This window comes from Mauremys mutica, chromosome 14 (genome assembly GCF_020497125.1).
Source record: "Mauremys mutica isolate MM-2020 ecotype Southern chromosome 14, ASM2049712v1, whole genome shotgun sequence".
Taxonomy (NCBI): domain Eukaryota; kingdom Metazoa; phylum Chordata; order Testudines; family Geoemydidae; genus Mauremys; species Mauremys mutica.
This window is the reverse complement of record NC_059085.1, coordinates 27,014,191-27,027,465: the sequence shown is the minus strand read 5'-3', so window position 1 is coordinate 27,027,465 and position 13,275 is coordinate 27,014,191. Positions and strand designations below refer to the sequence as shown.

General features: G+C 39.8%; 1 protein-coding gene across 4 annotated transcripts in view; it reads left to right on the top strand.

The window, feature by feature from the left end:
* CEP89 (centrosomal protein 89) overlaps positions 1-13,275 on the top strand; it is a 120,741-nt gene that overhangs the window by 43,264 nt on the left and 64,202 nt on the right. For all 4 annotated transcript variants that reach the window (XM_044987032.1, XM_044987031.1, XM_044987033.1 and 1 more), the window contains exons 13-16: positions 3,389-3,504; positions 6,436-6,616; positions 8,529-8,696; positions 10,199-10,340. In XM_044987032.1, coding sequence (XP_044842967.1) covers positions 3,389-3,504; positions 6,436-6,616; positions 8,529-8,696; positions 10,199-10,340 — 607 coding nt within the window. The remainder of the gene's footprint in view (positions 1-3,388; positions 3,505-6,435; positions 6,617-8,528; positions 8,697-10,198; positions 10,341-13,275) is intronic.

The following is a 13,275-nucleotide window of genomic DNA, read 5'->3' as shown; positions in this document are numbered from 1 at the left end:
TAAGACTGTTTTCTGTGGAAGAGTGCAAGGAGAGAGAAGCAGTGGACATCCAAGGAGACAGTGGTATAATATGGTATATAAAACCATCCAGTCAGCACCCCAACAAGCTCAAATCGTGGCTCAAAACAGATATGGATGGAATCTACTCATAATATCAGCCGTACTGAACCTTGGTGTTGGGAGAAAAGAGATGATGATCTATACAAGAACCACACTGCTTTTATCATGAGGGAAAGAATATTCTTATAGCTCTAGAAACCTCTCTGTTTAAAGTAAGTTCTCTCTTTCTACAATTCTTGGAATCTCATTTTGTTCTACCCTTGAAAGGTTGTGGCATAAAATGGGCATTCCTAGAACTGTAAAGTGGAGTACATATGCTAACTGTACCCTGTTCATCTCATTTTATCCAAAATGTCAAGGCCCTAAGTCTCAAAGTTGCTACAGGCAAGATGTGAAAATCCTGCACCAGTTGGCATTCTAGATATCTGGGAAACTATTCACAGCAGTCCCTAGAGGCACTGATGGAGAATGTATGAGCCTCATCTGAAAAAGTTTGCAAAGTTTCCATTCCTTCGGAGATTCATCCTTTTGTAGGAAGTTGCTACTGGGTTGGTTCCCACATAACTCCTTTGCTTACGAAGTTCTTGCTTTATGGGGGGGAGACTTCCATGCCTGCCTGTAATTCTACTATAAAACTCTACTTATCCTTTCCCTCCCTGCTTCTAGGATTTCTTGCTTGCTACTTCCCTTTAGTAATGAATGAAGAAAGAAACTGTGCAACAAAATGAGAAATTTCTTACCTGGTAATTTTTTTCCCCCTGTTAGCAGCTCTCTCTGAATTCAACCCACTCTACTAGTCTGGTTAATGACCAGAATATAAATTGTCTCTAAAGGGAGACAGACATATATTGTCTTAAGGCTAATTTAATACATTATATCAAGTTTTCTTAATGCTAATAATTAGTTGTTGGAGTGTTTTTACCACTGTGGAAGAACTCTTCTGGTGGCCAGAGATGAAGGGCAGAGCTTAGTCCTAGAACCGCCAGTAATAACATTGGACCACCTCCGAATTCCACAGCTGGGGGGCACTAGCCCATTAGCAGGGACTTCAGAAATGTAGGGACTTTAGAAATCTCAAGGGATTTGGCTGTTCCCCAAATTTCAGAAGTCTTTGGAAAAAAACTGCTAGCAACATAATCCCACCTTCATATGAGTAGCAAAATATTGGGGAGAGGGAGGCAATTTTTATTATCTAGATTTCCCCACCAGATTTAGAATGATTTTGTCCACCATTGGTCCAATTTGCCAATCACAACTGTAGGAATCTTGAGGACAGCTATGATCATTGGTGCATTCTTGTGTGGTCAGACCCCAGCTTCATATTTTAAGGTCAAATGATTAGTGGCCACCAGGATGTGTTTCAGGCATGCACAAGCAACCTAATCCAAACATGTTGCAATTAAATTCATGAACACTCACACTACATTTATATGATATAGTTAGACAAGAATGGGAGTATAGAATATATCTAAACTGCAATCAGAAGTGTGACTGCCACGTGTGTAGTCATATCTGACCTAGCTTTGATTTAGCTATCTATCTCAAATAACAATAGCATTGAAGCTGCAGCAGCACTGTCTAGCCGCTTGATTACGTACCTAGGTCCTGTGTGGCCTTCTACAGCCTGTGTTGCTGCGTACTCATAGTCTTTTTGACATAGTCATTTTGCACACTCTGCTCGTGTATTGTAAAAGACAATATTATCAAGCTGTGCATACTTCAACACTCTATATATGATAAGGCTACATTTTTCTTGTTTTGGTCACATCTATAAACTTTTGTTAATATTGATATCATTGATAACTGTTAGCCCTCTATCTTATGACTGGGTAAAGTTAAGCTAATTGATTTGGTGGTTGCTTTAATCAAAGTTTTGTATGATATCAGGTGGTCACAAACAAATGAACTGCATCTTATTTGTCTTCAAAGTGTCCACATTTCTTATATCTCTGCTTGCATCCTGGACAATACTTCTCGACTTTTCCGGCTGTCACATCAGAACACAAATAGTTCCTTAGACTTTTCCTAACAGCAAAAAGACTTGTATTTGCTTCCTAGAAGGCTATATTAATGCCTAGTATAGAGCAAAGGGTCAGTTGTATGCTAGAGGTAGCTAAGATTAGAAGGCTTTCTTTTCCGAGTCCCATAAATAGCTTTTATATGACTAGCGCTGGCAACTATTTCTAGATCTATAAGCTGTGAACCGATGACTTAGCAAGTCCTAAGAAATATGTTATGTGATCCAGTATTAAGCATTTGGCTATCCCCTCCTTCATGCACTTGGCACAAATGAGAGCCCTCTGGCTTTAATTCAAATATACATTATCACAGTTCAGGGCAAGTGTACCTTTATACCCACTCTGTGGTCCCTCAAGGGCACCGACAAGCTCCCACATAACTCTCACTAAACATTTATTCTTAAGGGGAAAGCATTACTGAGAAAACTTTAAAACAATAAAAGAACTCACATGCATGCTGAAAAGCTTACCAGAAGTCACACCAACTCCAACCTCAGGCTCTGGTAGATGTCAGTCCTTCAAAACCCATAGCTGGGTTTTCCTGGATTACAAGTTCATAACTGTTTCAGATTCTGAACAAGAACAATCATGAATAGGTCAGTCTTTCTTTTATACAGCTTGGGCCTTTGATCATGGCCTCATGTAGTAGGTGAACAGCAGACAATGGCTCACTCCTCAGGGGCATAGCTTCAAAAGATTGGGTTTCTGCATAATCGTGGTGGGTGTGGGGAATTTGCATTCACCTCCCCCTAGATATTCCCCAGGAAAACCACTTACCGTGTTTTCTTCCAAGAGTCCATTCTTGTCTGGCACATTGTTCAATATAGTCCTCTGAGCCCGCAGGTCATGCATCTATCACATCTCCTTTGAGAGGCTACATACAATCCCAGACCACAATAATACATAAACTATCCATTTAATATAATGAACCCCAAAGATACTTAAATTTAATTCAATAAGGTCTTTCGGGGATATTCAGGAAATTGCCATATCTGTCACATACACATCTTTTTTTCTGCATTGTCGTTGCATTTCCCTCTTCATTCATATTTTGTTTTCAACATTCTAGAAAGTAAAACCTACTTTTAAGGAGGTATTTTCATATGAAAATGACATTGTAATGTAATAATTTCACTCTAATTACCTTAAAGTAATCTGGGTTCAGTCATTATCTTCAGTAAGCTTCTTGAACAGAAGGCTGCAAATACCAGTCTAAAATTAATGTAAGGTTCATTTCATTGTCTTCTTTTAATTATGTAACTTACTAATGTTTGAGTGGTACATTATTTCTAAATCAATCATCATCATAGGCAGCAGCTGCAAACTCAGGCAAAGCTGGTTTTGGAAGAAAATGGAGTGTTGATGGAGCAACTTGAAATTCAGCAGGCTAAAGCAAAGGAGAGTTACAACCAACATCTTCAGGAAGGTAAGATACTTCAAATTGCTACTTACTTTGACTATACTATTTGAAGTACTGGGGATGGGCTGGCATAGGCCTGCCCAAAACTAAAGGCCCCTCCTCGTCAATTAATGAGGAAGATCCACTGGACTCAGGCATCAGTTGAATACGGAAGACAGCAAATGGATCAACAGGAGTGGGGTGAGGTCTGAGGTAAAGAATCAGGGATCCGGAGGAGGATACCGAGCAGAGAACCCTGGACAGTGCCCACTGTTCCTCAGAGGCATCTAGGGAGTCAGTGGACACTGCCCAGAGGAACTCTGCCTGGATTTGTAAATGGACAAGGGAATGGAAATAGACCCCATAGTTGCAAAACATTATCCTGTCCAGCTTTCTCCTGGTGTAATGGATGGCTGTCTTGGCCAGCACTGGAAGAAGGCTAATGAGGAGGTCTTGCAACTTTGTGAGGCCATGACTGGGGTGTGAGTGGATTACTTGGATTGTAGCAGAGATAGTAATGCAGCACTATTTTAATTAATACATGCCTAAAAGCACCATTAAGTCAAAATAATATAATTACAATCAATATCCAAGTTATTTCCCTTGCTGACATTATGTAATACATACTGTCTTGAACCAAAATGTGTTAATCAGAAGTCACTTTCTCTACTGGAAATAGTGACCAGAAGTGTAAAATAATGTTTTATTTATGTATAAAAGTATGTTTTGTTAGTAATTTTAGAATGCTTTTAGCTTTATGTAGTATTAAATATGTTAAACACAGTCTGATCTTATTTAAACATTGTATAAGATAAATCATTTGGAGTCTGTGTGATTTTATTTTCTGTTTTGTTGGTAATGTTCATTGCTTTACAATAGTTAATTATCTAAAAAATAACATTATTGATTTTTATAACCTACCTTGCTTAAAATTTCATGACATCTTTTACAGTCGAGGAATCAAGCCCACAACATACACAGTTTAATTCAGATTTGTTCTCCTTAATTGGTGGTTGATTTCAGAACATTAATTACATGCAAGGAAGAAAACAAAGTGTAAGAGGGAAAAGATTCTAGATAAAGAATCATTCTGCTACTTTTGGTGTATTATTATACCAGCAAAATCCTATGAACATTTAGAAACTTTTAACAGGATCTAAAGGAAAAAAAACCACCTTAAAATATGTTGTAGTTTAAAACCCGAATATAAAAAGCCACACTTTTAAGTAAAATAATTTTGAAAGTATGGAAATTCAGTTTAATGCACCCAGAAAAATCTTAACTGTGTTCCACAAACCCTACATTTTCTATTGAAGGTATGATTGCAAAAATGTGACAAGTATCCTAGTATAGTAGCTATTTGCCATGTATAACACAACTTGGATGTGTCACTGAGATTCTTTGAACCTAGGAAGGAATCTTGTAGGTGAACACAGATGACCATGTAATTTACCTGAGGATATTAAAGGATATTAATTTTTGGCTATGTACATTTTAAGGAACAGCCACCACTTACATTATAGGGCAGGGATGGGCAAACTTTTTGGCCGGAGGGCCACATCGGGGTTGCAAGACTATATGGAGGGCCAGGTAGGGAAGGCTTTGGCTCCTCAAACAGCCTGCCCTGCCCCCATCTGCCCTGCCCCCATCTGCCCCCTCCCACTTCCCATCCCCTGACTGCCCCCCCGCGAGCCCCTGACCCATCCAATCCCCCCTTCTCCCTGGCCCCTGACTGCCCCAATCCACACCCTTGCCCCCTGACAGGCCCCCGGGACTCCCACGCCTATCCAGCCTCCTCATTCTCAGTTCCCTGACCATGGCCCCCCCCCAACATCCGCCCCATCCAATCGCTCCCTGTTCCCTGACTGCCCCCCAGATCCTCGCGCTCCCCCCCCTCCTTACCATGCCAGAGCCAGCCATGCTGCTGCGCTGCCCAGCAGGAGCGGTGGGCCAGAGCGCTGGTGGCGCAGGGAGCTGATGCTGCGGGGAAGGGGAGACAGCTGGGGAGGGGCCGGGGGCTAGTTTCCCCGACTGGGAGCTCAGGGGCCAGGCAGGACTGTGCCACGGGCTGGATGTGGCTCGCGGGCCGTAGTTTGCCCACCTCTGTTATAGGGTATATATTACTGAAGTTAGAGGCCATATAGGTGTTCCTCCTTTGACTTCTCAGAGAGCCATGAGAAAAGTAAAATCCTAAAGTCCCTTGGCTTCTGTGCTTTAGTTCAATTGGCTTTCAGAAATCCACAGTCTTGGGAAATTTCTGTGTATACTGGGAACATTGAAGAGGTCTTAACTCATGGGCTACAGTACTAACTGTATAAAATCTGCAGCTGGCATATGAAACTTTTGAAGTCTCCATGCAGAGTTGGAACTCCACAGGGCTGCTAATATTCATAGCAAGTGTTTTTAAATTTAAAAAAAATATCATTCATTCCATAACTCAAAGTTACTAAAAAAGGTACCAGTCCTCACCAAGACCAACAGATTCAAACTGATTTGAAGTTTCTAGGCCAAACTGTTTTGGGGTTGTGACGAGCCAAAATACATCAAGAAAATATCCAAGAAGTGAACAGCTTTTATATATATATATATATATATCTCCAGGAAACTAACAAATAACGCCCCCCTGTGCCCTGACATAAGAACATACACATGGAATTTCAGGTGGGTTGGTTGAGGTTTAGTTTTAGCCAAGGCAGAAGTTACTGAAAACTCAGATATAGAACAAGGATTTTCTCTTTGTTCTTAACTGTGGATAAGACTAGCATCTCGATAAACTGCTTGACAGATAGCAGAAGCCATAGGATAAAAGTGCAATACTTAATTTGACAAGTCAAGCAATGGTTGGTCCAGTGCTTAATGCAGCTATTAAATTATGTCCTATTGTTTTAATTAGAATTTTGACTTGATTTGTGGATTAGTTCTGTTGTGTCAACAGTTTTTTTTTCACCCCCCATGAAGTTTCAAAATTGACCAAACAGCTAATGGTTTTGGAAGTTAAGAAACAGAGCCAGGAAGAGGAGATATCAGAGAATCAGAAGCAGCTGAAGTCTTTATGCTCCACATGTGAAGAACTGAAAGCAAATCTGAATGGCAGAGTAACAGCAGAGGAGCATGTTGCTTTGGTAAATGCATTAAGAAGGTATGGGTCTATATACTGTATACAGACAAGTGGTGTGAAAGGCCCCGATCCTGCAAAGTATCCACATGAGCAGGCTCTTATACCCATGCAGATCCCTTTGCTGCACCAGGACCCAATCACCAGTGTTCTTTTCCATCAAGATCCATATGTTATTAAGGTAGCTGGCAGAGTACAAAGAAGGTAGAGCAATACTATTTTAGAAAACTGTTAACTTAATTTTTTAGGCTGATAAAAATATAGGGGGAAATTCTGGTTCCATTAAAATCAATGGGCATTTTGCCATTCAGTTCACAGAACCAGGATTTCACCCATATTTATACCTAGATAAAACAGCATGTAAACTAAAACAAAAAACGCACCTTAGCCAAACAAAAAAAAAATCCCCCCCAAGAGGAAACATTTAAAAATTATATTTTTAGAAAACAAATGTCATTACCAGTAACACTATGGACAATTAAAACTGAATTTAAAAATCCTAATGTATTTTTGACTGTTCCCATTGCTTGATTACATTTTAAAAATTCACTCAGCTTAGGTTCTCATGCCCTAGCACAAAGATGCAAAATTTGCATTGTAAATACTGAAGTCTTTTTGTTATAAGAAAACTGCTTCATTGGAAATAAGATAATTCATATTAATATTTGTAATAACCTTAGAAGCTGTTTTCCTTATTTCTGAATTGTTTTCAATTTCTTGTTCCCTTCTTTGGTGTCAAATGTATAAAATATACTCAGATCTCAAACTGAAAACACTATTGTTCTCTATTTTCCAAAATTTCAAGTATGAGAGATCAGAACAAAACACTAAGCAATGCCAAGCACTACAGTACAACAGATTGGGAAAAACAAATCTGATGTGTCAATTAAATGTCCATCCCCATTTATAAAATCTTGAAAGTCTAGCAAGATACCACATAAAGAATAAACAAAAGTTAGCAATAAATGTGTCATGCCCAACAGTCTATAATATTTCAGGTAGCCAACCCATACTCTAGGGGAAAGATACAGCTAAACTTAAAAGGTCCTAGGAGCACATCACTTTGATAAATCCAGTCTGATGAAACAACATGTCTGAATCAAATAAGCCTCTGGTGAAAAGTAAAAAGCTTTTACTTTTTTCTTCTGGTGCAGAAACATTTCTTCTCCTTCCATTCACTAAGATTTAGTTTTTAATAATAAAAATGAAATATATCAGAACTTTAAACTACAAGACAGTGAAGGGATTTAAAGTGGATTGTAGCTAACTAACCATCAGTGTGTTTTAAATTTATGTATCTCAGTTTCTTATAAAAATGCATGCTAAGCTATTTTAATGAACCGAGAACTGTTTTACTACTTCCTGCCTCCACCATGAAAATATGTTCTTTGCTTGATGGCCTGTGATATTTTATGGCATGATTTGAGTTTTAAAGGACATATTTAAGAGAGAATGTTAACTTTCTACCTCAGATTGTCTAGAACTTAATTCATTACGTTTTATGACATTCAGCTGAGTTATTTTTGCTCAAGACTAGGTATGATGGAAATGTATTAATCTCTTGGCATAGCACATTTTTACCTTTGAGAGTAATCCATTGACAGGCTTTCTGCACTGCTGGTCATGCAGTTTTAGTGGTGGTTATTTGAGTTACCAGTAAAACCAAATACCAGGAAGAGGATACATTTTGACTATATAGCATACATATAAATCCTATTTAGAGCAGGGTTGCCAATACACATCTTTCCATTGAGTAATTGCATTGGCATTATGCTTTGTTGGCCATCTGACTTGTAGCAAAGTTTTTAACATCCGTATCTTTGACACCTAAGAAAAATGTAAGCTAAAATAATAATATACTGTCAAATATGTAACTTGTCCATTTTCTCAGTGAAGTAGATCTTTGATACCCATTTTATATTGTGTTTTTCTGCAGTCAGTTGCAACAGGAACAGGAAAAGCAAAGTGCTGAGCTGCAAGATCTAATGGAAAGGCTAGCATCATTGCAAGCACAGAAAAAGAGCCTGCTCTTAGAGAAAAATGACCTAGTTGCTGAAAACAAGATCCTGGAAGCTGAGCTGAAAATGGCACAAAAGACAAATAGGTTTATCTATTTCCTTTTCTTCTTCATTGGGTATCTCCTTCCACCGACACTAAAATTTTAAAAAACAAAGTAATATCTCACTGAAAAAATATTCTTGGCCCACGACCCCTACAGCCCACTCCAGACACATGAAGTCTTATTGCTGCCAATTAAGTATATTCTCTAAAATTTGTGCGTCTTTCCAATGAAATATGATTTAACTTCTGTATTACCTATACAGGCCTGATGTTTAATATGTTAGCCAAATAATTGTAATGTATAATTTTCATGCACAATTACCATGACTGCACTGAGAAAATGCATGTGAAAATTATAATTAGCCAATTATCTGATTCAGATAAGCAATCACAGTAATTGTAGGCATATTGTAAAGCTAGAAATTAAGCCCAATATTCAAACATTTCACAAGTAAAAAAGGAATATTGTCATAGAATGTAAGTACCTACCTCAGTGCAGCAGGTATTATGCAGAACTATAAAAAACAACAAAAGTATATGTGTATCGTCAACTTATAGTAGACTATTGTGGCGGACTGTGTGTAATGGACTGGACAGAATGTCAGAGAACCTAGGAAAATAATAAAATCTCCAGGATGTGAACAAATGAAATTTAGGAAAAATATGCAAGACAAATATGGGTCAGATTTGCTGGGTCACATGCCGCGATGCTTTTTGCAAGCACAACAGAACATGCAAAAATATGATCGGAATAATGTTATTTTGAAATGTTCATATTTTTTGAACCATCAGCTAAAAAAAAGTGTTGTAATTATGCTGGATTACCCTTGTATTGCACCGTGTGCAGCATGAATTTCTAGCTATCATGTGTCACAAGATATTTCTCGGAATGATTATTTGTTATGATCACATGCTCCATCAAATCAGGAAAGAATACAAGGTGGTACCCAGGCATCCTGAGCCAGTTCATATCTGAAAAAATATTTGATTATTTTTTAGGTCTTTAATAAAAGTAGATAAATTGTCAGATTGCATATGATGAGTTAATGAATAATAAACACTGGTAAATTATTCAGTGTTATGGAAGAGTTTATTGTTCCATACTGAACAAACTTCTTTTATATGATACCCATGAGATAAAGCTATTTCAGCGAACAAGAATTTTTTAAAATATTTATAATGCTGGGAGCATCTTTTTATATCCATGTTAGAAAGTTTTCACTGTATTTGCTAGTCATTCAGATAGTTCAGTAGTACTCATTGCTTGAAACAAAACAGCCAAAAATGAGAGGATATAGAGGTTTGGTCTTCCTGTAAACTGACAAAGATGATGTAAGATTTTTTTTTAAAGGTCTAAGGTTAGATTATTGACCTTTTATATTTAAAATCATCTTGTTTCAGAATCTTTCCTTACATGTGATTTGACTCGTAAGACAATACCATTTAAAAGCTAATGTATGCATAAAAACAATGTTTTAAAATTGTTATACAGTAGTTTAGTGCTTAAAAATAAGATTTTCCTGATTTTATCTTTATATTTTGTAGGAAATCACAGAAGAAAATATGTCTTCTGAAACAGCAGTTGGGAGAAGCAATGGAAAAGGAAGTGGCAGCTCATCAGTACTTAGCAAATCTTATTAGCTTGGCAGAGAATATAAGTCAGGAACGTGACCATCTTATACATTTGGTAAGTTCTTAGGGGTATTTCAGGCTTCCTTGTTTTATTATGAAAAAAAGAAAGTTACTAACAATGAGGATTAATATTTCAAAATGTAATGGTTTATATCAGTGGTCACCAACCTGTCCATCGTGATGGACTGGTTGATCCTAGAGACTCTCCCAATTGATCGCAATCTCCGGTGGTGCAGGGGGGCTGCTGCTAAGGCAGGCTCCCTGCCTGTCCCGACCATGCCGCTCCTGAAAGCGGCCAGCATGCCCCCACAGCTCCAGGGAGGAGGAGTGTCCACGCAGTGCTCTTGCCTGCAAGCACCTCCCCCGCAGTTCCCATTGTCCCGGAATGGGGAACTGTGGCCAACGGGAGCTGCGGGGGCGGTGGCTGCAGAGAGGGGCAGCGCGCGGAGCCATGTCCCCCCGCCCCTCTCGGCCAAAGGGGCATGTTGGCCCCTTCTGGGAGCGGCGTGGAGCTAGGGCAGGCAGGGAGTCTGAGATAAGTGCTGCCTGGCAGGAGGCTGCACTCCTGCCCTGAGCCCCCTCCAGAGCCAGCACCCCATACCCCCTCCTGCCGCCCAACACTCTGCCCCATGCTCAGCCCGGAGCCCCCTCCCACACTGCGATCTCCTTGGCCCCAGCCCAGAGCCCACACCCCTCCCGAACCCCAACCGCAGCCTGGTGAAAGTGAGTGAGGGTGGGGGAAGAGTGAGCGACGGTGGGAGGGGGGAAATGGAGTGAGTGGGGCAGGGCCTCAGGGAAAGGGCGGGGTAGATCCTGAGTTGCCCTTAAATTCAAAAAGTGATCTTGGGTGTAAAAAGGTTGGAGACCACTGATTTAGGTGTGTAAACAGATTTGAGCACATGGACAGAAAGAGCAAAAGAAGAGATTTTATAGATCAGTGTTTAAAAGCAACTGTAATAATACCCGGGACCATGATTAGAAATAATATAACAGACTTAATTAGAGTGAGAATGGGGGACTGTAACAGTGTACAGTTAGTCTGAGAGAGAGTTGAATTATCCCAGTCAAGGACTTGACGGGCCCAGTTTTGTAAACTGTGCACATGGAGATGAACCCACAAAATGTGCATGCAACTGTGCACCTACTTTTCACATACAGCATAATTTCTGGACAGTTATGCATTTCACTATACATTTACTTTTAAAGTAGCAGAAATTTGTGCTCATTTGTATATGCTCAGTTTAGAAAAATCAAGACATTGCTGTTCATCCAAACCTCCTCTCTTCCCCCTCAATTGGATTTAGTGTGTTTGAACTCTGAGGCAGTGTTAAAGAAACTATATTTTTGAAGGAACTATCTGTGCAATGAATAAAAGCTAATATGGCACTGTAGATGACCTATGTCCAGGTGGCCTGTGAGTCCAGCTCTGGGCAAGACCCTGAAAACACTGAAAACTTGATGAGCATTAGGACTCTAATGGTCATTGAGAGCTCCTGATGATTTTGGTTCCGAAAGTAAAGAACATAACATCAACCCAATAAGGAAAACTAAAATGACAGTCATCCTAGCCGATTTACTCAGTACAACTATTCTTCTATCCAAACCTAACTCCTTGTTACATAGATTTCCTAATTCCTGGAAGAGATGATCAGAGATTAAAAGTAGTTGGCTCAAATTTAACTCAGGAAAAACAGGTGGTTAGCAGAAAGGGAAAAACACAATGGAACTTGTGCTGCCTTCAGAATACTGACACCACAGATTATCTGGTGACAAGTCTCAGTGTCATGCTGGGCTTGTTTCTACTCCTGGATATAGAGATTGCCACAATGATAGGGAAATAAACCTGTAACCAGAGTTCTTAGAGATTGACTCTGTCCATTCACATTCATAGGATGTGTTGGCAGTGCAGCTCACATTGTTGGTGCATCCCAGGAGTGGGAATGTGTTGTTCAAACAAGAACGCTTCCTTTCATTTTCAGTTTGGCCAAGAAACTCTGCCCCCTCCATTCAGAAAGGGCCTAACCACTTCTGAGCTAGATTACTGCAGCAATAAAACTGATACAGCCTCTGTCATTGCACAAAATAATTGTGATTTGCAGCAGTGCACCTGATATGCAACAAAGACTAGTGTGAATACAGCTAGGGGTGACCAGATGTCCTGATTTTATAGGGACAGTCCCGATATTTGTGGCGTTTTCTTATATAGGCTCCTATTATCCCCCCACCCTCTGTCCCAATTTTTCACACTTGCAGTCTGGTTACCCAAAATACATCATTCCTTTTGTTTTTTTTAACTCCATTTACTTCACAACAGAATTAAGTTCTGATTGTACTCTAAAATGTTCTTTATGAATTGGGACCAAGATATTCTTTGACTACTTGCTCATGACCATTCCATGCTAGGTGTTTGCATGATGCATCCACTGTTGCTGGAGATTTTTCCCTTAGTGGTATACGCTGGGCCAGCTCTAGTGCCCTCTGGAGTCGTGCGCATATGCACCGGTGTAAGGGGTGCCACTGGCCCTGTATCCTCTCAGTTCCGTCTTACCGCCCATGATGGTTACTGGAATGATCCTTTTTGCTGTGACAAGGGTTCTTTAACAGTGGTTGGACTCTTCTCTGTTTGTAGTTATTGTGTATAGTTCTTATTGTTAACGAATATAGTAGTGTGAATAATTAGCCCCTGTCATCGAGGGACTCTTTGCCCCAGGGTTCTCAGGGCTTCTTGCGGCAAACATATGCCAGTGAGTAACCCACACACCAGCTGCTTAAAGTGTCTGTGGGAAACCCAAGTAAAGGACAAACTGCCAGATCTGCAGGCACTTCAGACCTTGCACTAAAAAAAAAAAAAAAAGACCAGGACATTCACCTGAAGACTTTCCTTATAGAGGCTGACAGCCCTCTGACCTGTCTCGGAGCAGAGCTGCTCCAAATTGGTATCATGCACTTTGACATCTATATGAAGTGCTTCCTCGGCGCCATGTTCTTTC